Source organism: Fukomys damarensis, unplaced genomic scaffold (assembly GCF_012274545.1).
Source record: "Fukomys damarensis isolate Sample0158 unplaced genomic scaffold, DMR_v1.0_HiC HiC_scaffold_31, whole genome shotgun sequence".
Classification (NCBI taxonomy): domain Eukaryota; kingdom Metazoa; phylum Chordata; class Mammalia; order Rodentia; family Bathyergidae; genus Fukomys; species Fukomys damarensis.
The window spans coordinates 18,887,233-18,913,866 of NW_022900943.1; the positions used below are offsets into that span (position 1 = coordinate 18,887,233).

Below are 26,634 nucleotides of genomic sequence, written 5' to 3' on the forward strand. Positions count from 1 at the left end.
GGATCCTGTTGGAAGGGGAGAGCTTCAAGGCGGCCCTGCCTGAGGGGCCGGTTGGGGGAGGGGCGAGACTTGCTGACCTTGCGGTGCTCACATGATGTACGTACAGCATCACGGCCCCTTCCTTGCAATAGCCCTGGGAAGCGTGTCTTGCTGGGATTTTCAGATCGTTCTTGTCTTATCTAAAGAATCTTATCTGGATTAAATATTCTTTCTAGAGATTTGATATTTCCATCCTTACACTTTATGTGTAAATTTTGCAACTAAATGCAGCAGAGCTTTGGTCTCTGGAAATCCATCCATCCTTTCATTATAAGATGCCAGATTGGCTGCCTATATGAAGATCACTGAGGTGGGAGCAAACGCCCTGAAAGGGCTCTCATGTGACTTGGGTTGCTAGGATACACCTCAGTCATCTCCCTGACTGTAGCCACTGCCTACCCCATGAGCGAAAACAAATTGAAGGCTGAAAACACACAAACACACACACACACACACACACACACACACACACACATATCCCACACACAAGACGGGGTCTGTGTATAATTTATTCTTTGCTCTATTTTCTTGCCCTGAACGATAACCATCTCCTCTTGGTAAAAATATCCTTAGGCGGATCCGAGGAGAGAGTTAAAAGGAATCATAAAAACTTGAATTAACTTCAGCTGAAGAAATTTCTTTCTTGGCTTGTAAGGGACAAATATGCACCGGAGTGAAATAAGGTATTTGCAGGAAAATAGGAATGTCTTTTTCAGTTTATCTTTAGCAAATAAGAAAGATTATAATAACTACCATTTCTCTCCTGCTTAGCCGGTGCCAGGCACGGTTTCCAAACATTAATGTAATGAGCTCCCACAGTCACTGAGAAGGTGCAATCGTTCCCATTTTGTAGACGAGGAAATGGAGTCACAGAAACCTGTCCAAGTTGAAGTAGCTAGGAAATATCAGAGATGAAATTCAAACCCAGGCAGTCTGATTTCACAGTTTAAATTCTTTTCATTTTAATTTTACTTTCTCAGTAGATGGGACAGGAAACAGAGAGGGGACGTTTAGGGAAGAGATCTGTATTCTTGGTTTTCCTTTCGTTCTTTTGTTTTTTGGCTTCTTTGGTACAGGGGATCGAACTCAGGACCTTGCACTTGCAAGGCAGGTGCCGTGCCGTTGAGCTAAATCCCTGGCCCAGTTTTCCTTATTCAACAAATTTTGCTGAACTCCAGTTCTCCACCAGTCTTTAGCATCTGCACTGGGAAAACAGAACTGAACCAGTCTGTACTCTCCCAAGAAATACACAGATACGTGCACACTTCTTTTTTCTCTTGATTTCTCCTTTGGTTTTTATGAATGAATTTCTCTTCTGGATCAGGACCCTTGAAGGCCTACTTAATAGAGTTTTCAGCTCTGGAGATCACTCCGAATGAACTCAGTGTTCGTTTCCTCCAGAATAGCAAGTTCTGCTTGTACATTTGTTTCTATTATCCTACCAGCCCCGTTCTTTTCTCTCAGTCCATCTCGGGTACCATCCGTTCCTGGCAGTCGTGAACATAGCTGTACATTTTAAACAATCATGCTGTAAAAATGCAGCAGTTTGGGTAATATTTACTTTATGAAAGGATTCCCTTTTATGAAAGTGTGTATTATCCCTTTCTTACCTGCGAATTTTATATGCCTATAAAGTGTAATGCAGTTCGAAAGGTACAGTTTATAAATACATCCGAAGAGATTATTGAGGGGGTAAAACGATGTATTCCTGTGTGGGTATTGTGTACTGATTATTTGGAAGTTCTGATTTTCAGTGCCACTAAGGTTTTCAAAATACATATACTAATTTTAAAAGTACTCTGAGAAAGTCATTGGCATATTATTTATTTTGTAATTCTTTAGGCTATTTAGTAAATAAGAGAAGCTTAGATTTGTATGTGGTCTTCTTACAGAAATTCTGAACTGTAGCAGCACATTTCAAATATTCTTTCTATATTAAAATCTCCTGAGTCCAAGAGTGTCTTCCATTTGAGCATTTGTAGGATTTTGTTTTCACTTTGGGATGTGTATTTCTATCATATTTTAAGGCTATTAGACAATAGGAAGACTTCACATCACTTAAGGTAACGCTGTGTACAGAGCAGGTGCTCTGGGATTTAGGTCATTATCCCTAAATTTGGGACCAGCACATACTGGCCTCTTGGGGGACAGAATAAGATTCCAGCCAGATGGCAGCTACCTGGCTCCATTCTGATCTGGTTCAGGTTACCCTTTCCTGAATCGCAGGCAAGCAATGACTATATATAAGGGTGGTAGCAACTCCTTTGGTCAAAGAGAAAGGGTGCTGCATTTTTGTTACCTATGGTGGCTTGGGAAAGTTTCTTAGCTTTCCCAAGACTTCATTTCTCTACATAGAAAAGGAAATTAATATATGTGCCTCTGAAAAATGGTTTTACAGATATTTAACAATAAATTATATTAGAAAATGGAAAACATTTGTTAAAGCACTGTGCAAATATTTGCCATGTCATACATATTCTTCATAATCAATTTTACCAAGTCAGTAATCATAACTTGCTGTTGAGCTGGCTAACAATTGTCATTGTAGACATTCCTAGATAGAAAACACTTACCAACTAGACCATTATTATGGTTTTTACCATGGTCCATATGAATAATTAGTTGTTACTGAATTTTCATAAAAGAATACTTATTATACAGTGGGACAGTAATTCTCAGTTTGGTAAAGATAATGGCTAGATTGCCCTGCAGTTGTACCTTTGTGAGAACTGTGGATTGGCGTCAGGAGTGATTCTCTGACAGAGCTTGAAGAGTCCATTGGATCCTACTGTCTTGTGAAGGTTTCTCTCAGACAACTCAGCTTTTTTTTATTTTCCTCTTATTTATTTGAGTCTGCTTTTTCTGTGTAAGGTCTACTCATTTTGAAGAGGTATTCTCAGCTTCACTTTTGGTGCTAGGGTGTTAGATTTTTATGGACCTTAGTTATATAAAGACCTCACAAAGTCAAGTATTTAAATATGTACCCTATCTCCCTGCTTGTATTTAGCCAAGAGTTTCTACTGTAAATATTAGTACGATTTCCTTATGCCCTAGCAAGATATGGTAACACAAAGGACAAATGAAATGATATGGCTTATGGTTCATAACATTATAAAGCACCACACTATTCCTTTCTTTTACCTACCTAAAGGATGTGTTCTCACTATTGTGTTCTCTCTGTAATAAAACAAGCCACTACTTCACACATCTCCCATTTGTTATTTTATAGGAGTGTTTCTGTCTTATGTATAGTATATAAGCTGAGAAACCTGTTATTACTCTAAGATTGAGAGAGTAAAAGAAAAAAATCCTACTGGGTTATTTAGTTTATTCGTGATGTGACAAAAAGGAATTCATTTACATAAGCTAGGTAAATGAAATATCTTCATCTCTCATAGTGTTATTTTTCAGCAGGATTCTGTAGAAATCAATGGCTTAGAGATCTGGAACTTTCTTTTTTGGAATTACTGCCTTTGAAGGAATTCCTATCTTTTGTGTTCTCTCTCTAACTCATTCTGTCTTTCTCTTTGAGTACTAGGTAATATAAAGACCATATGCACATTATCTCAGCTATAATTGTACATGTACAAAATCAAATCTATAGGATTCCAATAGGATTTTTATTAAAATCACAAGTCTCATTGCCCTATACCTCTTTCCCCAGAGACAACCACTGAATTTTTTGGAGCTTAATTTTTTTTCTTTCTTTCTGTCCTTCCTTCCTTCCTTCCCTTCTGTGGGAGCTGGTCTTTGAAGATGGTTTCTAAGGAACTATACCTTTCAGAGTTCACTTTTGTGTTATTCCTTTGCACATTGAATCTGGGCTGGTCTCACAGGTTGGTGTAGCCAACAGGATTCAGCAGAAGTGACAACCTGCCAGTTTCAGGCTGGAGCCTCAATGAAGTTTTCTGGTTAATCCTGCCTTTGCCCCTGAGCTCGAGGCAGAACTCTCACCTTGGGTTGATGCTCCTGTTTTATATAGTTCATGTTTTCTTTTTTGTTGTTGCATTTTGCTTTTTGGTTTCCTCTTTCATTTCGGTGGATTTCTGAGGAAATCATTCCCACAGAGAGTGATGTTTTTTCACCCCTACTGTCTGATATTCTTATTCTGCCTTCACAAGTGGCTGTTAGATTAAGAATAGAAGTCCAGACTGTAAATAAGTATTTCTGAATTTTTAAGGCATTGTGAACATTTCATGGTAGCTTTCTGTATTGTTTAGAAGTTTAATGCATTCTAGTTCCTTTGCATGTGACTTCTTTTACTCTTTGGACTTCCCCTGTCTCCCATAAAGTTTCTTCCAGTCTCCTGCTTACAGGATAAAGCCTCAGCTGCCAGCATACTGGGAAATCAGGTAGGAGAGAGGGCTGAATTCCCAGCATCTAATATGCATTAATTTACTTAGTCACTTCCCCTAGCCCCATTCAGAAGTATAGTCCAGCCCTTTCTTAGCTCTTAGGGTATTCCCTTGACCCCTGGATAAGAAAGTCAATTTTATACTCTACGGAGAGTAAATCTTCTCTGTTTGGTTGGAGAGGACTTTGGGAATAGGGAAGAAGGCATGGCATTTTGGTTACTTCTTTGAAAAGACTTACATTCTTTTATATTTTCCTCCCTTTAGTTTCCCATTTTGAGTTTCTGGGTGCCCCAAGATTGGGGCTGTTGGAGTGAAACACAAATCAGCTTGATAGCAGCTTGGTATTTTCTTTTATTTCTGGTCTGCTATTTCCCATTCTCTCATCTGCTTCTCATCTTCTAGGTCTAGAAACGCACCCTTTACTTCTGCTCATGGCCCCTTTGTCGTGGTACTTTCGTACAGCACCCGCTTCTCTGCAAAGGAGTCTGGGATATTTGATCTTCCAATGTGCAAGAAGAGACATGAGTGCAGTGAGAATAAGATACTGCTTCTGTCTACATGAGAAGCTCACATTCTTATCTCAGAGCGGTTCACCGGGCTGTGTAGTGGGCTATATTTATCCGGCAGTCTGTCTGTATTTTGTTACTTACAAAGAAAAGTTTAGTTATCACTCATTGTCCAGAATATGGCAATAATGGGGGTAGTCCTTAATATCCAGTCCTGCTCACAGATGCTTCAGATGTAGAGTGAGTGTTCTGGACTCAGACAACCTGGGCTTATGTCTAGACTCCATCAACTTCCAGCTGCCTGGCTTCAGCCCTGAATTTAGCCCCACTGTGCCTTAGTTTCCTCAATGGTAAGATAGGTTATACTATGATAATCATAAATATAGTTCTATATTATTTGGTATTGGAGCAGGCTAGTGTTACTCTGGTTATTGCCATCAGTTTTATAGCAGTTGTGCTGCTGCCTGTCTATAGGATTGTGTAATTAAGACCGAGCAGCGATTTATTTAATGGACGATGCTGAATCACTGCTCTCAAACAAGTTGCAAAAGAAGAGTGGGATTTTATAGACCACTGCTATGAAATTAGCAGTGATGAGCACCTCACAAGCTGAGAAGAGCTCAGAAGCTTTGGGTGTGCAATTAGCTAAATGCACAGATCTCTGGGTATGCCGAGCTCCACCCTTGTGCCAAGCCAGAGGCACGTGCAAGTCCCAAGGTGAAAGGAGGTGTAGCTCCTGTGTGAGGCCAGGGATGACTGCTCTTGGCATCAGAACTGGCTGCATAGTACAGGGAAGGAATAAGGGACTTGGCTATCTGCTGACCTGGGTTCCAGTTCTTTCTCCAAATAGCAGCACAGATGTCTCCTAGACCTTCATGGCTCTACCCAGCTTTAGAATTCTGCTAATCTTGAAAACATGCTAGGCATGGCCTATCCAAGACTATAGTAGGTCCCTGGTGTTCATGGTCTTTGCAAACATGCTCTTCCTTTTCTGTTGGTGGTGATGGCTCTGGGCCAGAAAACATGATTCTGTCACACCCTGAGGTGAGGCAGGAGTCTGCCTTCTCTCTCTCACCACACATACAAAAGGAACTGAAAGAATCACTCTCTCCTAAGAATGACCACAAACTTGACCTGCAAATGGGCTGTCTTTGCAAAAACACCTTGCAAAGCTGCTTAGGGTAATTGATCCATATGAGCAGGTAAAACACCAGAGAACAGGGGGAAAAGTGTTCTCTCTGTTTGACAGGAGAGGAGTTTGCTTCACCTTAAAGGGAAGCATGTGAAAGAAGCAAAAGAAGGAAGGGTGGTGGGGTCTGTAGTGTGGTGTGAACTGCGGGAGCCAGGGTGAAGGAGCCACGGAAAGTCCCCCGTGTGAAGTGGTTGGCAACACTGGAGATGCCTGCTGTGCAGACAGGAGTTGTCTGCATTACTGCCAGGTAACCCTCTCCCTATTCTAAGTTTCTAGAAAGATCTACTATTTATTACGTACTTTGTATAAGTAAGTTCTGTTTTTTTTGTTTGTTTTTAGTTTTGGTGTTTTGAGACAGTAGAAAGGCTGAGTTTTACCCCGTGACTTCCATGATGAGGAAAAGACATAAAGCATAATGGGATCAGGACTGTGAAGGTGGGGGTGGCCAGAAAGATGAAGTCACTCAGGAGTTTGTGGAAATTGTGAGGAGAGTGTAGGGTTTTCCCTCCTGTGGATGATCTACTTAAGAGCCCACCTTAATGACACTGCAGGGGTAAGGAGCCCCCGGGGTACCTCTCAGTTGTTTAGGTGATTTTGGCTAGTGGTTGGTTAGGGTGAGACCCAGTTTCATTTCTATCGATAAATGATATTTATTACATTTCTACCATTTGTCAGGAGTGTTGTTGATTGGTGGGATACAAAGGCAAAGAAGGCATTATTGTTTTCCTCTTGAAATTTTTAAGTTGAAAGTAAGGTTTGTAGCCAGGGAAAGCATTCTCCCACTTTCCCTGGACATCCTTGGTTTATTCCATCATCTATAGCTCTCTCTGTCTCTGTCTTGATCTCTACCTATATATCCTTAGTGTTAAGGCTCAAACCCACAGCCTCATACCTGCTAGGCAAGTGCTTACCACTGAGCTCTGTCCCTAACCCACCTGGAATAATTATTAATACAGCCTACTTTTACACTCAAGCAAATGTCACTGTACAAATAAATTACCTGATAACCATTCCACAAAGTCACTGTGAGGATTAGATGATAAAATTTGTGAAAGTGCTGTGTAGATTGTAAAGCAGTATACAAATGAAATGGATTAATCATTTGTGAAAGTGCTGTGTAGATTGTAAAGCAGTATACAAATGAAATGGATTAAGAGATTTAAGTTCCTTTATTGCATTCTTCTGTTGGAGGCAAAAATGTCTGAGATTGCTTTCTATTTTGGCCCTTGTTATTGCTCTGAAATTTGTTTGGATTTGTATGAAAATAAACTTGCCATAAAATTAATTTTAGTTTAAGGTGGTTTAGTATGTGCACAATTATTTTCTAGATTTAAACTCTCTCTGCCAGGATCTGTATCCTCATGTGTATGGGGGGGGTGTTTCTGATTTTTAAAACTTATTATTTTTAAATATATGTTCTTTAAAACTTAACAGTTTATGATTGTGATAGATTTTGGATGGGGGCATGTCCCAGCCAGGGCTTTAGGAATCTGTGAATCCCGTTTTAAAAGAAAACGATATATGACTACTGTGTTTTAAGCATTTATCATGAAGAAGGCAAAATGTCTGCCTTGAAGACATTACACTGCATCCAGTGTAACCACCTCAGATGCTCCTGTACCAACCTACTTAGGAAGGAGACTGTTGATTTCCCTTCTCATCAGAAAGGGAACCGAGGAACACAGAGGCACAACAATTCGGTTACCGGCCACAGCCAGAAAAGAACTAGGATTTAAGAATATAATCGAGCCAATTTCAGAGACTATTGATCATTCTTTATGACGTCACTTACTGTGCATGATTCCTAGCATGGGTCGGGCATTGTGTGCATTCAGTAATACCTCAGTTTATGACTGTTTCTGTTCGCAGGCAATTTGGTTTGCAAACAAAAATGTTTGGGACATTTTTGCTTCCATTCACAAACACTGCATCAGGTGACAAACAGGACTACGCCAGGGCATCTTCCCCACACAAACACAAGCACAGCTTTCTTCCATACAAGCATAAAACAAATTAAGATCGGAAACCGAGGCACCACTGTGTGTACATTGCTGTGATTAAGCGGATGTGGCCCATCATTTCTACGCTGGCCTTGTCATCTTCAGTCAGGCCATTGTTTATTAAATAGATTTTTTTCAGGAACCAAGTTGAGTGCTATACTTTCACTATTGATTCAAAATGTCAGGATGACCACAGTGAGGAATTACCATCACCTCAATTTTATAGATTAGGAGGCTGAGGTTCATTGGGGTCACATGATTTTCCCATCAGCTAGAAGAGATGCTTCGAATGTAGCCATTGTTTTCAGCAGTGTTGCATACTTTTGGCTTCTGGTCTCACTGAGGTGATTGTCAATCACACTGAGGCTCTAGGGCAGTGGTGTGGGCTGGCATGGAAGGAGCTGAGTGAGGAACACTTGGGGTATTTGACTTTTATAGGATCATGTTTTTCTAAGGAAGATACTTGGATGTTGGCAGAAAAGGGTGGTGAACTTAGTTTCCTTTAATATTTTGAGCAGAGATACTAAAGTGCTGACCTTTAAGACCGAGAAAGGTAACAGTACTTATAACAATAAATAACCATCATGTGATAAATAATGGTAACTGGTGACATATCTGGGTCTACCTGAGCTGAAGTTTATGAACTATGACTTGGGTGAATGTCTGAACCCTGACTGACATTCATCTGACTTTCTGTTTTGGTTATTGAATGAAGAATTCATTCTTGGGACATTTATTCTAGAACATAGATTTTGAGGTGCTGAAATTTGAGCAAATCTTTCATTGCAGTACTTCTCTGAATACATCTGCCAAGAAGTGTAATTCTTCCACCTGCTTTTGTCTTACAAGCATCCCTTCTTTCCCACTTTTGTTTTGGTTTTTGAGACAGGGTGTCCCTGTGTAGTTCAGGTTGGCCTTGAACTCACTGTGAAGCCTAGACTAACCTCCTCACGGCAATCTTCCTGCCTCAGCCTCCCAGGTGTGCAGCACCATGCCCGACTCTTCTCCACTTTTCTAGCTATGGAACCTCTGTTTTCATTGGGAAGCTGGAGCTCTGCAGTGGGTAAGTGTATCCCAACTGTCATCTCTTCCACCTCCCTTGCCCCACTGATCAACTAAGGTCTGTGCACTGGTCCAAGTTTTCCCCCAACCTCTACTAGGAAAGATCCTTCTTTTCAATCAGGATTTCCTCAACCAGTCATCATCTTCAGTCAAGCCACTGTTTATTAAATAGATCTCTCCAGGCACCAAGTTGAGTGCTTTACTCTCACTATTGGTTGAAAATGCCGCAATGACCACAGGAAACCTGGCATTCCTGGTGGCTGCTCACCCTGACCCTGATGTGAGCTAACGTCTGCGGGATGGAGAAGAGACCCCAGAGCCCATTCGGCCTGAACTCAGCTTGCCCTTAGACTTTCTGGTTACGTGAAGCTTCAAATGCATTTATTTATTTTTACTTGAGCTACTTTAAATTGTATTTCTCTCACTGTGCTCACATAATTCCCAGTTGCAGCCATAGTTCACCGATAACCTAACATTTAAAGAATGAAATAAGCATCCGATCACACATATGCATGACATTACATTTAGGTAAATCTGTGAGTATCCTAGTTACCACACTAAGATCTTTTGTGTGCAACCAAGGTCATCTGGCATCTGAGGCTCTCCTAGGTGCTCCCAAATTTAAGGGAAATCGGTTTCTAGAACTCAGTTACTCCGGGGTGTCCCTGAAATCACAGGGGCAAATGCCTGACATCTCTGTGTCACTGCAAAGCCAGAAAATCTCTGACATCCAAAGCCTCCAAAATGTAAAGAAAAATGAGTAGAAGTGACGTGACCTGGATTTACACTTCGATTTAGCCAATGATTTGTCAAATGACCTTGAACATCTTTAGCCTCAATTTCCTAATCTATAAAATTCAGGGGGCAGCGAAGTGCGAGTGGATATTGTAATTTCAGGGTGAGTCTGTGATGACAAAATAAGGGATAGTGGCAGACATTGGTCTTGAGGGACCCGCATCTGGGCTCCACCTGGTGATGACCAGTTTACTCTGTGACACCTATGTTAGTGATGTGAATGAAGGGGCAATGGATCCAAGAAGTGCTCACCTTTGTCACTTCGCCTCACCTACGAGTCAAAGGACACACGGAAGACTGAGTGGCATGACACAGAAAAGCTTAAAAAACGCTCCTGGGGAAGCTCACAGGGTGAGTTTAATTTAGTCATTCGCTAACGTACTTCAGTTTGCACGTGCCTTCCCCTGCATTGGAATGCCCCAGGTCCTTTTATGCCTAAAGTAAGTGGAAGATGTCTACATTTTGACTTCTCTTTTTGGCAATATTTCGCCTATTGCCATTTGTATGATTTGTAAGAACCATGATAATTTTGAATCTCATGTAAGTGATAAAAATGTCAACCCAAATGTCTCGTTTTTTCAATCATAGTAAGGATCTACGAAGTACCAAGTTATGAAAAGAATAACAGTAAAAAGAGCAGTTGTGCTTGTGCTGTATTAAACTGCCTCCCCACAGGAAAGAGGGGTGGCAAACACTGGACAAATAATGAGAAAGAATTTTATTATCAAACCAGAGTCATTATAAATTTCTATAAAACTTATGCAGCTGGGAGACTGAGGCAGGAGGATTGCAAGACTGAGCCTCATCTGGGCAACTTAGAGACTGTCTCAAAGTTAAAAAAAAAAAAAAGGCTGAGGATGGATATAACTAATTGCAAAACCTGAATTCAGCATATGAGCATGCGCGCGCGCGCGCGCACACACACACACACACACACACACACACACACACACACACAGAGTAATCATTTGACTTTAAGCAAGGTAGCTTCCTAGTAAACATTACAGGATAAGTTAGTTGCTTATAAAATCTATCTGATGCACAGTTATTGAATAGGAACTACTTCAGAACATATAACCAAAATGTTGTATCTAGAGTTTGATTAGCCAGTTTTTAAAATAAGATGAGCAAGATTAATTGCCTATCGATGTCAGTGGTGTTTTAGGACAATAATTCTGTATTTTGACATTAATAGAGTCTGAGGGACATGAACTCTGACATAGCCTCAATCTGTTAAAACACTGTTATGGCAATATATTAAAAGTCCCTTGCTTTTCCAGGGGTGGCTGAATCTAGAGTGTGAATGTGACTGGTTCATGGTGGGGCTAAGCCCGAGGGCACTAGGATTAAAAGTGTCAGTGCCACCTGCCCTAAGTAGTCTGAATAAGATGACAGGGGCAGAAAGACCCTGTTAAATTCTCCTGTTGCTTTGTTACTATCTGTCTGCCATGAACCGTTGCCCCTCTGCCACCCTGCCTAGGAGCCAGCCGATTATGGACTAGAACAAACTGTGAGCTAAATAAACCTTTTCCGTTTGAACTTTGGGTGTCAGGCATTTTGTCTCAGCAAAGACAGAAAAGTAGGGAATGCAATGGTTACTTTTTCTTCATTTAAAATTTTTGACTTTTCAAAAGCAGAGTCTTGCTATGTAGTACTGTCTGGGCTTGAACTTGCAATGGAGCCTAGGACGGCCTCTAATTCGAAATCGTCCTGCCTCAACTTCTGAAATTCTGGGGCTATAGGGTATGAACTACCATGCCCATCTTACATTGTGTGTTTAAAAAGATTTTATCCACTTGCATTATGAGTTCAGGTTTTTTTCACCCTTCCCAAGAGACAATTGTAAAAGATGGGTCAAAATACAGTGGTTTTTACTGTTTTGCATTATCTAATCAAATTGGCGGTGTGCTTTCTTGAAGCTTTTCTTTTCTTTTTAAAAAAATTTAGGTGTACAATATAACGACATTCATCATTGGAAATTTGTACCTTTATGTAATCTATCTTGGTTTTAATTTTTTTCCCCATTCCCCTGACCTCCCTTTAATCCCTCCACCCCTCCCTATTTACAAAGACTTTGTTTCCATTTTTTCATATTAATTTCATTCCCTTCTTTCCTTTCCCATACCTCTCCCACTTTCCCCTTTTCTTCCTAGTTCACATTATCTGTTATACCTTTTAGTCCTTATTTACACTCAGTTTCTCACACCAGAGAAACTTAGGTACTTACACATGTGTGTCCTATTTATTTCACTTAAAAGTATGGTCTCAATGTGCATCCATTTAGCTATAAGTGCTTCTAATTTCTCATTCTTTATGGCTGAGCAGTACTGCATTTTATTAAAAAACACATCTTCTTTATCCAGTGTCCAGTTGATGGACAAATGAGCTGTTTCCAAGTTTTAGTTGTTACAAACTGTGCTGCTATAAAGCTTTTCTAAAGTCATTAGACTATTGGCTCTTCTTTTGGCATCTTGATTTTTATCACAAATTTTTCTCTTTATATTTTTGAGCAAGTTTATAAATGCATATCTTCGAAGTTGTCCTCCACACGTCTAATTACACGTCATTACTTAGCTGATTAATTACTGATAGCATTAATTATGACTCAGGGACAGAAAAGCATAAAATAAAATAATAAGAACTAGATAATTATCTCTAAAGTGATTATAAAAGTACATTGAAAAATTTGATTTCATAGAAATTGTTTTCTTTTAGTTCAGCATTCATATACTTCCTGTCAAAGTTCCTCAGTAATATTTCTAGTCACTTTCTAGATCAATAGTGATCATCTACTATGTGATTTCTGTAAATATTTCATATTAATACTGCTTGTTCTGTTATGGTCCTCTGAATATATACTTGGCCTAAGTAATTCTATAAATTATTACCTCCTTTTTTGTCTTTTTAACATGAAAGAATTATGAAGACTTTTGATTCTATTTCCTGCTTAGATCCACAATATATGAAAACTATCTTTCTTATTTTTTCTTACACATTAAAAAAACCTACAGTCCATACTTTATTCAGATTACCTTTTATCTTCTGTTCCTGGAAAGCATATTGCATTTAGTTATCACAACTCCTTAATCTCCTCCAGCCTTGGACAATTTCTCACTTTCCCTGTATGTGATGATCTCGACTTTTTTTTTTGTTGGGGGGGGTGGATACCGGGGATCAAAAACTTGGGACCTTGAACTTGTGAGGCAGGTGGCGGAACCACTGAGCTAAATCCTTGACCCAATCTTGACAGTTTTGAGAAGCAAACTACTATGTTTTGCACTCTCCTTCAGCGCTTTTAAAATGTCTTACAGAAAAAGTAGTCAACAACGCAGGTTACTTTTTTCTTATGCCTCAGGTGAACTTTACCAATAAAGATTAAACTCAGACAAAGAACTTCTCAATATAGGAAGACAGTGATTAGACCTATTCCATTTTGGAGCATGTGGGTGAATGAAAGAGTATCTGCTCATATGATTTGACTGTTCACTGGACCCAAGATCCACAAGAAAAGACGCAAAAATCGAGGGTGACTTTTATATCATATATATATATATATGATATAAATATACATATATATAAATATATCATATATATATGATATATTTATATATATGTATATTTATATCATATATATATATATATGATATAAATATACATATATATAAATATATCATATATATATGATATATTTATATATATGTATATTTATATCATATATATATATATATGATATAAATATACATATATATAAATATATCATATATATATGATATATTTATATATATGTATATTTATATCATATATATATATATATGATATAAATATACATATATATAAATATATCATATATATATGATATATTTATATATATGTATATTTATATCATATATATATATATATGATATAAATATACATATATATAAATATATCATATATATATGATATATTTATATATATGTATATTTATATCATATATATATATATATGATATAAATATACATATATATAAATATATCATATATATATGATATATTTATATATATGTATATTTATATCATATATATATATATATGATATAAATATACATATATATAAATATATCATATATATATGATATATTTATATATATGTATATTTATATCATATATATATATATATGATATAAATATACATATATATAAATATATCATATATATATGATATATTTATATATATGTATATTTATATCATATATATATATATATGATATAAATATACATATATTTATATATATAGGGATGTTTCATTGGCTGTCAGCAGATGTTTTCTGGCTTTCTTAGACCTGGAGCCAGAGGCGTAGCTGCTTTGTGGGGAACGAAGACTGGATGATGCTACGGAGAGATCACCCGGATGTTTATGTTTTTACAAATCCTGTGTCCTCCCGAGTGCAAGTTCCGGAAGTTCTGTTGTAGACAGGTCCGGGTGAGAAAAGGAGGCAGGTAGAGGGACTAGGGGACGTCCCTAGAGTTTGAGTTCATCTTCTTGTAGAGCCTCTCATGGTGTCTTAAGTCTAGAAGTGTTAATGGTATCAGATCTCTGAATGGGATAGCTTGGTTTAGCAAATAATAAAACAGTACTCCCAGTTAAGGTTGAATTTCAGATAAATTATGAACTATTTTTTTTTTAGTGTAAATTTGGGACATACTCAGGTTAAAAAGGTAATTGTCATTTATCTGAAAATTCATTTAACTGGGCATCCTGTGTATCCGACCCTGTGCGTGTGCATGCAGATGGAGGGGAGGGGCGCGGAGGGACGTGTGTGCCTTCTCTGGTTAGACTGCTACTCTGGGGAGTGGATACCTTAATGTGAGGGACACCCAGGCCACCATTCAAAGGAAGTCTGAGCCTCTTACATCGTAGGGGCTGTGTGGTTGTTGTTTCCCTTAGTATTCTCTAATACACAGGTCCAAGAAAATCAAATCCAATAGGATCGGAAATAAGGAACAGCGAAGTTTTATTTCCCCACGGCCATTTGGTTTTCCATCTGTCTTTGAATTACTTTTGGCTTCTGGATTCTTGGACTAGCGGTTAGCTTTATGATTCTCTCCTTATCGTTTCAAACTTCTAGTTTTCTCAGAAACATCCCCAGTGTATCAGAATAAAAACTGAGCTTTACAGAGGTAAGGGGAAAAAATGAGAATCAAGACTTGCCATGTAAAGGTACATGATCCCAACAATGAATGTAACTGTACTGTATCCCTAAATGTACCAATAAACTCAATTAAAAAAAAAAACTGAGCTTTACAAAGATTTCCTGTACATTGAATTATTGAGAATCAATTATAATTGTAAAAGTTAAGTGTTACAGTATGTTACATGTCTAAGTAAAACACATAGGAAGAATAATATAAAAACCCTAAGAATCTGAAACTGCTATAAGAATGTATAGTCTTGGCCTCCAAAAAAAGTCAGCAAAAGTTTTATGCTTGATACCTGTTGATCTGTGGATCAACTGAGTCAATATCTGAGAGTATTTTTGCAAAAATGCAGTTGCCACACCATAATCTTTTAATAGCATAAATTCCCAGTAGTATCAACTGCTGCATAATGTTCATTACAGTGATTATAAATGCTAATTTCTCAGAGCAATTATACTTTCCTTTCATCTTCTGTGGCAGTGTATTTTAACAGTAGGTTATGACCCATTAGTGGATCAGGAAATCAATTTAGTGAGCTACAATCAGCATTTAAGAGAGTGGAATAGATTAGAATGGAAAATATTCAATTCACTGCGTAACTGTCCATGTAAACATTATTTTGAGTACTTTAATTTCAATTATATTACTACTTGGTTATGAAGTGAAACGTATTTTTATGATACATTGTTTGATATGTCTTACCCCAAAAAGATGTGCAATATTCTACAATACAAAAATCAGTTTGAAGACTGATCCAAAGGCAAAAACCTAATTTAAAGTCTTACAAATTAGTGAGAGAGAAAGAAAATTTTTCATTAGATGATGGCTACTCTGTTTTCACTGACAATTGGATCACTTCCCCATTTGCTAAGAGGTTGTTTGTTTGTTTTTTTTAAGACCAGATCTTACTATGTAGTCTAGTCTGGCCTCCAACTTGTGGCAACCCTTCCGCTTCAGCTTCCAGAGTTCTGGGATTACAGTACTTGCTATGAGTTTTGTTCAGGGTCACAATGTGGTGAATTATTTCTTATAATCAAAGCTACAGGGATATCTTAGTGGTACATATAAGGGAGGGCTGTAGGTTGGACTGGCCTCCCATACACTGGCCGACTCATCTCAGCCACATATATAAATTGCTTTATGATTCAATTTCTTCATCTATAAAACAGAGTTTATAATAGACTGATAATTGAACTGCTGTAAAGAATAAATGAATTTATATACACCGTATCCAACACAGTATTTGGCATAAACAAGCCCTCAGTAAATGTTAATTACCAATATTATTACTTTTCTCAACTTTATAAGAGATATCAGAGAGCAACTTGCCTCAACTTTTTGTCTCTGCTAAAGGGTTAGTGGGGCCAGAGTATATTTTGTGCTTCAGTCCACGCACGGTCTGTGGTCTCTTAATTCTGCTGCCCAGGGTTTGTATTTTCTACTTCACTGAAATGAGATGGTTTAGAGTAGAGGTCCTTGGCTTGGGATTTCTGCCACGTCCTATGGGACTGTGAATCTCCTGAAGTGTGATTAGGGTTCTGAATGAATGCGCATATATTATTGTCTAAGGGGTCACATACTGGGATAGTGACAAGTTATTCGTGCTTTGACCTGATTCCCAGCATACTGAGTAGCACTGTAACCTTTACTGAGTTACAGAATTACTGTGGCACTGCTTACTCCACCCATAAAATGGGATGAAGAGTATCTCCTACATCTTACGGTTGTTGCAATAATTAATGTTCACAGTAGTTGTAAAGACTTCACCTCAGTGGCTACCACTTGATAGATCGTCAAGCAAACAGTAGTAGAAGAAGAGTGGGTAGATTGGAAAATAGAACTGGACAGATGTTTTTCTGAGTATTAATTTTGGAATGTTGAATCTATCACTGAACCATTGAGAGATACGTTGATTTCTTTATTCAACAACACTGGATTGCATGCTGCCATGAATTGGAGATTGTGTGAGGTACTGAGAGTGGAGCGATAGACGAGGCATATTCCCTGCTCTCGTAGTTCTGATTCCAGGGAGACTGCAAACCAGGAATGACCAGCCAAGTGACAAGTGCCGCAGGAGGCAGACTACGGGGCAAACTTTAGGTCTTTCTAAAGAAGAACCACATTTGACAAGGTTTGTAGTTTTGTTTTGTCTTACAGGTCCAGCCTGGATTTTAGAACTAAAAAGAGGCAACTTGCGCTTCACATGAAAAATTACTAGTTAAATGCAGTCATTAAGGCACATAAAGATGAGGTTTTATCTGCAGAACCTGAAGGAAACTGCGCTTCTCTTGGACTTGGCTCCAAATAGGAGGACAGGAAGTAAAATTGGGACAAGTAAACAGGATAGATATCCATTTTATACATTAAATTTCCCAATCCCAGGGTAATCTATTTTTACCTTAAATTTAACGCTCAGTTACTGTAAGTATAGTAGCTTAATTTGTTTGGATTATTCCTCCTCCCAATGATTTTTGATTTTCAAATTTTACTATTATGTATACATGTTGTACATACACATACCTGCCATGGAAAATGGTTTTCAAAAGTAAATAAGCTCCTACTTATTGTTAAGTAATTTCAGATAACTTCTGTCAACATTTTCTTTATAAATTTTTACGATGCAGTGGACATGACTCGAATTAGAGTGTACTTAAACCTTATACAATCAGGTCGCACTGTAACAGGTCTGTTCCAGAAGAATTTAATAGCAGTAAGAATAACTTGCAGAACAGATTCTATGTTGTTGCTAATTGGATGTCTTGGTAACATTTGGGATTATAGCTACTAGTAGGAGACTACATTGTTATGTTAACCCATTTAAATTATGTTTGTACTCTGTGGATGCCAAAACTCTTTTACCTTTGAGTAAAGCTGTCAGGATGGCTAAATCAATGTCCTGGTGTCCTTCTGATCCCATCCGAAATACCGTAATCTGCAATTGGAGACAAAGTGATCATTAGCGATGCATTTCCCTCCAAGAGAAATTAAATCAATGTGACCACATCTGAACATAAAATCTTGTTTAATATCTGCAAAATATGTTCTTAGCCAAAGAGCAAGCTCACTTAGCCAGGACTCAATCAGAAGGCTCTTCAATTCCCTAAGAGGGATGTGGCCAAAGAGCACCTTGGATAATCACATCAACTGGAGAAACAAGAAAGAGAAAGCAGAGGCCAAGGAAAATGTCCTCTTTTGTCGTTTCAATTTTAAAATTAAGACTTGTGGCACTTACTAAAATCTATAAGCCATAAATATAAACTGAGTTGATAAATTATGTTAAAAAGAGCTAACCTGTATGCCCTTCAGTAAACAACCCTACTAAGTGTCTGTATGTTTGCAGATGTCTGACAGAACCATGACTCCACTCACTCCTCAGCAGCAGTTACCCAAGGGTCTTGACACTGATGCCTCTGACCCTTCAGTCCTCTCACTGACCTTGAGCTTCCTTTAACTTAGCAGTGTACTTAATTTGTAGCGAGGGGAGACTGAACAATACAATGACATCTTTCCTTTTGGTAATCAGAGGAGAAACGTCTTCTGTGGGAAGAATAACAGGGAGGAAAGTGAGGAGAAAGCAGGAATTAATTTGTACCTGTAAACTTGGTCATTGGCAAGAAGAAGGAAGAGGGAACTGGGGCTCATTCTAGAGAAGGCGTTGTTATTAACAATTGATACCATTGGGATATTCTGTATTTTTGTGATGCTAAAGAATTCTCCTCATAATCTTAAAATTTGTTGATCTTAAAAGGATGACATTGTCTTAGTTACTCTTTTTTGTTGCTGAGACAAAATACTCAACACTCACAAGTTAAGGGTGGAAAAGTTTATGTAGCTCATCGTTTGTAGAGGTTTCAGTCCATAATCAACTGGCTGCAAGGCAGGTTGGTTTGGAAGAAGGGGATCACAGAAAAGAAACAGTTCATGGCAGGCAGAGAACAGCAAAAGCAAGCAATCAAGGGATGACCACAGTTGCTATCCCTTATATCTTACCCAGGCTACTTGGGGCAGGTAGCATACACACCCTAATACTTGTTCCCTTGAACCTAGCAATACACCATGAATCAATCTCAGCATTACACACTCTAGATCCAGCCACCTCTGAAAAAGCTCCACTTAGGACTGAATGAGGTTTTGGAGGGACACCTAGACACAAGCCATAACAGATATGAGAAATATATTTGTGTCCATTCACTATTTATCAACAAAGGTCCGGGTTTGTTTCTGGGAGGGATCTTTCATAGGTGCACAGGAAATGCTGTGGCATTTATATCTTCTGTGTGGCAGAGGATTCGTTTCTATATTGTATACTAAGTAAAAAGTGAATCTCTTCACAAAAAAGGGTTTAATATGCCTCTTCCTTTGCCACTTTATGGCATATTGTTTTATTTATTCATTTTTTTGGTATCAGGAATCGAACTCAGGACCTTGTGCTTGCAAGGCAGGCAGCAGGACCACTGAGCTAAATCCTTGGCCCTGTCATATTGTTTTTATAGAGAAAAAGAATTCAGGTTTGAGAGAGAATGAGAAGTATAGCCATGCAGCATTCTGGAAAGAAGAGTTCAACAAGAAAAAGCTCAGTATGAAAAGGAGGGTCAAAGAACAAGGGTCCAAGGAAAGAATAAGACTCTAATGAGTCCATGAAAGGAAAGCAGCATCTCAGCTTGGCTCCTTGTTATGTTTTAATCTAAAATGTCCCCCAAAAGTCTTTTGGAAGATTATGGAATCATGGGGGAACCTATACTCTTTAGTGGATTACTCTACTGACAAGTTCAGAGCTGCCTACTGTGTGGAAGTGATTCTTGGTTGGAAGAGACAGGACATGACCTGGAAGTGTGCATGCTTGTTCCTGGCTCCTCTCCTCTCTCTACGCTTCCTGGATGTCATGAGAGAGCAATTTTTCTCCACCAGAAACTCTCATCATGCTTTTCCTGTTGGCTTACCATGGACTGAACACACTGAAACTGTGAGCCAAAATAAATGTCTTGTGATCTTTAAGTTACAGGTGTCAAGTATTTTAATCTCAGGTGCAGGGAAGCTAACTAATGCATCTCAACTATAGGGGACAAAAGCAACATGGCTAAATGTCACTAGTTACCAGCCAAGAACAAGCTACAAGATAATTTTGGAACAAAGGTATGCATAATAGTTAGCATATAAAGAATTTTCATTTGAGAATAAGGCTTAATCTTTCTTTTGTCAGCTTCATAAAACTTGCCAAAGTACCTTATCATGGAAAAATGTAAAACTTTGCTGAAGAACAGGAAAGACTACTAAGTGGAGGAAGGTACTAAGTTAATTGGTGGGAAAGTATAATATATTAGGCATGCCACTTCTCACTAAATGAAGATAGATTGTCATTTCAATTAAAAAAAAAAATCCCAAAAATCTTTTGGTGGTTTTTGATAGACTCATTCCAGAATTCATCAGAAAGATTAGAATTCTTATAATTGCTAGGGGGATAAAATGAAATAAATAAAATAGCAAAAAACAAAATAACCCAAAGAAAGAAAATAACAAGGGAGAATTTGTCTAACCAGTTATAATGACTGATAAAATCATGGGATTTAAAAACAGTACAATATTGTGATGGGAATCAATGAATAAATTAATGAAATAGAAGCGGACCCAGAAGTTTTTATATGCACATATGAGTAGTTCAGATAAAACAGAGAGGACAGTGAAAATCATTGGTAGTAAGAAAGATGATTTTGCCGGAATAATATGCCTTTCCATGTTCAAAAATCTGAATTTCTGTGCTACCTCACAAAGCACACATACAAAATCCCATATGGATTCAAGACATGAAATTGCATTAAAAATAAAAATATTGAAGAATATCATAATAAATTTAGTGTGGGTAGTTTTTTTTCTTTTTTGTATAATGCAGTCCTTGGACTTTGTTTTATTTTTAAAAACAAGGTACCAAAAGTATAGATCACACACATTAACATTATTCTTTTTGTGTTACTTGTACTTTTAAAATATCTTTAAAAACAACACTTTCTAGTTATTATATACTTCGGTTATGATTTCTCTACTTGACTTTTATGCCTAGAGTTCTCAAAAATATGTGTCCCTTATAGAAGATGCCACCATAAGGGGGTTTACTTTTTCTGATAATGCTATATCAGCCCCACGCCCAAGGTCTGAAGGAACATGTTCCCACCCTGAGCGTACCCTGAAACTTAATTAACAATGTGATAGTATTAGGAGGAGGGCCCTTTGGGAGGTGATTAGGCCTCACTAGTAATAATATAATAGTTTCATTTTAAGAGAAACATGAGTGAGCTGCCTTCCCCCTTCCCCCGTGTGAGGATGTAGCTAGAAGATACCATTTATGGCACAGAGAGCAAGCCCTCATCAGAAATGAACTCTATGGCACTTTGGTTTTGGATTCGGACTTGCCACTCTCCAGAACAGTGAGAAATAAACTTGTGTTGCTTATAACCACTTAATTTATAGCTGTCTCTTACAATAGCCTGAATAGAGTAGGAGGACCATCTCCTTCCCCAATTAAAAAAATACAGTTGGGGACCCTATTCTATGTCAAACATAGTGATACTTATTTTCAAGTACATTATTTTCCAATTTTATATAACACAATTTTATATAACACAAACAAAACAGATAAAAGTAAAAGTACATTCCAATTTTGGCAGATTATGGCTGATGTTGTACTCAGCCCTAGCACTGGGGGATTGTCAGGCAGTGGGATGATTCGTGGGCGTAGAGGGTTGCTGCCATAATGGGCTGCCATTTTACACACAGACAATATAAGCAGATGAACGTGGGTAGATCTCTCAACTTCCGGTACAGTGATACCAGAGAAAACAGGGAGAGGAAAAGTCCCAAGCAATACTTAACAATACCATGTTTCTTTATCCCTCCAAGAAAGAGGAATTGATGTCAGGAAAGCACAAGTTTATTCAAACACCCACATGGAGTTATCACTGTCTACTAAGCAGTTTTACGCAGCAATTTTCTGTACTTGTAAAGTGGGGAAATATGAGTCCTTGCCTATTTACAACTACGTACAAAATAGGACTTGTTATAGGACTTTATAGGACTCGCTAACATCTAATTTTAATGTTTCACTATGACATGGTCCAGCTATCAGTTGGTTAGAAAACTTCTACTCCACCGGCCAGAGACAGACTCGCTTGCTTAAGGTTATACAACAAACTAGAAGGACAGCTGTAACTGGAATTCAATTACCTTTCTGTCTTGTTTAAATAGTGAGAAGAAATGAGGGGAAGGAAGAAGTTAAGGCTACTACCTGATTGTTTTGTACCTGCTTATTTCTGGAGGTCAGAGCCAGAGACAAGTGTAAGGCAGAGATTGCAAATTGAAATGGCTTCATAGGCGTCAGAACTCAAAGCATTTAAAAAGGGCAAGTGCTAATCAAACCCATTTATGTACTGTTTGGATTGTGGGCCACAGTTTTGACCTCTGGTGTGGACCATCAGGTGGAGGTGTGTACCAGCTCAATTACATTTTCACAGAAATCAGCTTTTGCATAACCATAGATTTGGCCAAGATATCATTCGGACATTGGACCAACTGCTGTTGGTGCCCCTACAGATTCTACTTCGGAGGTGAGAGGCAGCCACACTGTGCTCCAAACTCAGGAAAGGGAGCTGGAATGGATAAGAGAATTCGAGGTCCCTCGGAGAAAGAACCAGAGGACAGAGATGGAGTTTTGGCTAAGTTTTTATATTAAGTCTTCCAGCCAGGGCTGGTTATGGTGTGAAAGAGATTATTGTATCGTATACTTAGCTGGTCACAAACTGAGTAGAATCAAGATCACATCTAAGCTCAGTGTTTAGCAAACTCAAGAAACTAGGCAGCAAATGAAATTCCTTAAACATTTGACCTGAATCTCACCACGTCATTAGAGAGCACATTACAGATGAAAAGCCTTTGAGGCAGCAAATAGGTGTGTTCAGTTTACCCCAGAAAAGAAGAGTACCAGGCTTTTCTAGTAACAGATGTCAGCGTGAGTTGGGGGAATGAAAGACAGATGAATGTGGGGTTTCTGAAGATTTCTGGGGAGAGGCTTGTGGGGATATCTGCTCTCGTCCACCAGGGAGCTTGCAACGGCGCGGTACGCCAGGGCTCATGGTTTTCTGGGAAGCTGATGGAAGGCAGAAGTTGCCCACTTGTCCATGCGTCATCCTGGCCTATGCAGGCTGAAGAAACTGAGGAGCCAGGGCTGGCACCAGGAAGCCCAAGGGTGACTTAGGAGGAAAAGAGAACATCAAGGGGAGACAGGAAATTCCCAACGCAAAATTTATTTTATAAATTTGCCTTAAGTGACAGAAAATATCATGTTTTCATCGCTATTATAAAATTTGTATTTGAGATTAAAGTATTAAAAAAATCAATTATGTGGTTTATACATCTCTGGTTTTAGGGGAAAAAGTCAAACAAGAAAACCAGAGTTGTCTTCTCCTACCATCCTCTGGTATTATACGAAATGCAAGAAAACCAAAAAACAAACCGAAGCAAGAGCTATGCTAACCACTCAGTGAGAATTGGGAAAATTCCTTTCCTTATGCCCTAAAGCAGTTTATATGACCAAGGAGTTCATCTGCTTTGAGAAGATTTAGGAGAATACTTATAAACTAGCTGATACGGGGGCATTTTAAGGAACTGTTGATTATCTTTATAATTTCTTCAACAGTTATTGGTCAATTTTGATTGCTTTGGCTCTTTTTGACTCAGTTTCATATATTTTCCTAGATAACGAAGGATTTCATCCAGATGATCAGATTTGTTGATACACTATTTATATGGCATTTACTTACTTAAAACAAATCTCCACATCTAGAATTGTGTGGCGATTTTTAAAATCTCTTATTTTTCACTAGATCAAATTCATAGTCATTTCAAAGAATCAGCCTTTCATTTTATTGGTCAACATTATTATAGTTTAAAATTCCTGTTTTCTGCTTTTATCATTTCTTCTACTTCCACTTTCTTAACTATTTTTTCCCCTAGAATCTTAAGTTGATTTCTTAGTCAATTTATTTTTATTTCCGTGTCATCTTGCTTTTGGTGTGTTTCTGGTAGACAACAGGGTTAGATTTGTTTTCTAAAAAAACCAAAAAAAAAACCAAAAACGTAATTTCTATCTCTTAATCACAGAAATGAATCTGGCACGGTTTAACATGACCAGTTTTGTCTTATTCCTTCTACCTTAGTTTCTGTTTCCTAGAATTTATCATCATTTCTTGCCTTTAAAGTATGTTCGAATAGGTAATACAAGCACACAGCCAAGAAGAAGTCTAGTCACATAAGGAGATTTATGGTAGGCATTGAGTATATCACCGCTGTCCCCAGTTCTCCAGTGCCGCTCATCGAAGGCAATGAGTAGCACTAGTTTTAGAGACATTCTGTACACAAACACATGCACATATATGTATCTCCCCCTTACACAAGTGGTAGCAAGAGCTACACCTTATTCTGTACTCTGCTTTTTTTCACTTGGCAGTGTATTCTGGAGACATTCAGCCACAGGGAGGCAGTCATCACATCGGACTGCCTGATACTCCCTCCTGTGCATGCACCATGGTTGATTTAAGTGGTCTTCTAATGAGCACTAGATCATTCTCCATCCTTGTCATTATAGACACCATTCCAGTGACTACCATTGGATGCCCGTGGCTGAATAATATATCGTAGAATAGAAGCTGTAGATGTGAAATTTCTTAGCCCAGCTACTCCAATTCATTATCTGATTTTGTCCCCAGGGCCTTCTCCTTTTCCTTGTGTACTTATTTATTTATTTATTTTTATTGGTGCATTTTAGGTATACAATACAGTTGCAGTCATCATTGGGATCTCGTACCTGTACCTGACATATTCATTGTATATTTAGATTCTTAATGGTAACTGAAACAACTTTTAACTTTACAGTGTGTACTTTTTTCAAATAATGATTAGAATCTCTAGTCTGTGCTTTTGACATTCCAGAAAGTAGTAGAAAGTTTCATATTTTTTAATATGGTGGTATCCTTTTTCCTCTCCATGTTGACTACCAGTAGAGATTTAAGAAACTACCTACACACAGGTGTGAGTGTAGGAGGGAGAGAATTTTAAAGAGTAGAAATATGTGCATTAATTTAATTATGTTACAGGTAATTTAGTAAAACCTGATTTTTATTTACTATGGTACTGGTATCTTCAATATGCACTCTCAGACTTGTTTGGCATGGTTGGTGATCTTATCAAAGCACCATGGAATGCAGGAAGATTAATGTGTTCTGGCTCTAAAAGAAGAAATCTCAGAACATTTTGTTAGAAAATACCCCCCCATTCAGTTAAATGTCTTCTTTCTGCATCTCGCTTACAGATAATTACCTTCGGCTGGAAGAAATTCTGATCCTCACACTGGGAGGAAGTGAAATTTTCCGAAACGACCTCATTCCCCGCTCTTCTCCCCCTTCTACTTATATTTCATTTTTCACTCCCGTAAAAGTCAGAAGTCAGGGCATCGCACCTGTCCACCCTCCCCCACAGGCACCTCTTCTGTGCTTGGCACTTTTGGGTGCTAAGGATGGAGCAGTGGGCCAAACTGACCAAAGATGTCTGCCTTCCTCAAGAAAGGGAAAACAGAAAGGAAGCAAACTATGACATCAGATGTGAAGAGTTCTCTACGGCATTGCTTTGGCCTCCTGTTGACTTCCTTCTCTCTGTCCTCCCTTAGATCATTCTGTAGCATCTTCACTGTAGGTCTTCCTGAGCCTGGCCCCGTCTCTCCCACATTGTCTTTCTGTGCCCCTGCAGCTGTTCACACAGTCTTCCTTGTTAAGATGTTTCAGAGGCATCCCCTCCCTTGGGCATGAAGCTAGAAATGCTTAGCAGGGTATTTGACAATGGCTGGTATTGCAGTCCTTTCTCTTGCTGATTGTGCTGTCCCTGCCACACCTCTTGAGCCACTCCCACCAACACAGCCACAACCCATTTCCACACACCTGAGGCCTTATGTATGCTGGGCATCTTAGTCCTTTCAGGACCCTGATTTTGGCTTTTAGCCTCTCTGCTTTTGTCCACTAGTTTCTTCTTCCTGGAGCACGATTCCCTTTGCTTGGTGAACTAACTGCAAGCCTTTCACTTGACAAGGGGCCATTTTAAGGAGCTCTTTGTGTAACGAGGACCAAATGCCCACTCTGTGTCTGGCCCTCTCATTCTCTAAGGCTTTGTAGAACAACATTTCAGCTCTCCCCGCTCATCTTTGCGCATGTCTCTTTGTATTACAGGGACAGTCAGGAAGTCGGGAGTCCCAGGCTTTGCTCAGTGAACAGTAGCGGAGTGGATGAATTATCAACTAATGATTGTGTTTAACAGAGTGGTTGAGAAGAAAACAAAAATCTAAAAGCAGGATGTTCCTTCCACACAAGAAGGATAACATCACTAAATGAATGAATGTATTAGGTCATAGACCAAGAGTTTATTACAAATGTTAAGAATCAATTTTAGCATAAGAATCTTTTGGGGACTGTATAA

General features: G+C 38.5%; 1 protein-coding gene across 24 annotated transcripts in view; it reads right to left on the minus strand.

Moving 5' to 3' along the window:
• Trpm3 (transient receptor potential cation channel subfamily M member 3) overlaps nt 1-26,634 on the minus strand; it is a 506,665-nt gene that overhangs the window by 111,397 nt on the left and 368,634 nt on the right. For all 24 annotated transcript variants that reach the window (XM_010638482.2, XM_010638475.2, XM_010638483.2 and 21 more), the window contains one exon: nt 17,986-18,058. In XM_010638482.2, the coding sequence (XP_010636784.1) occupies nt 17,986-18,058 (73 nt within the window). The remainder of the gene's footprint in view (nt 1-17,985; nt 18,059-26,634) is intronic.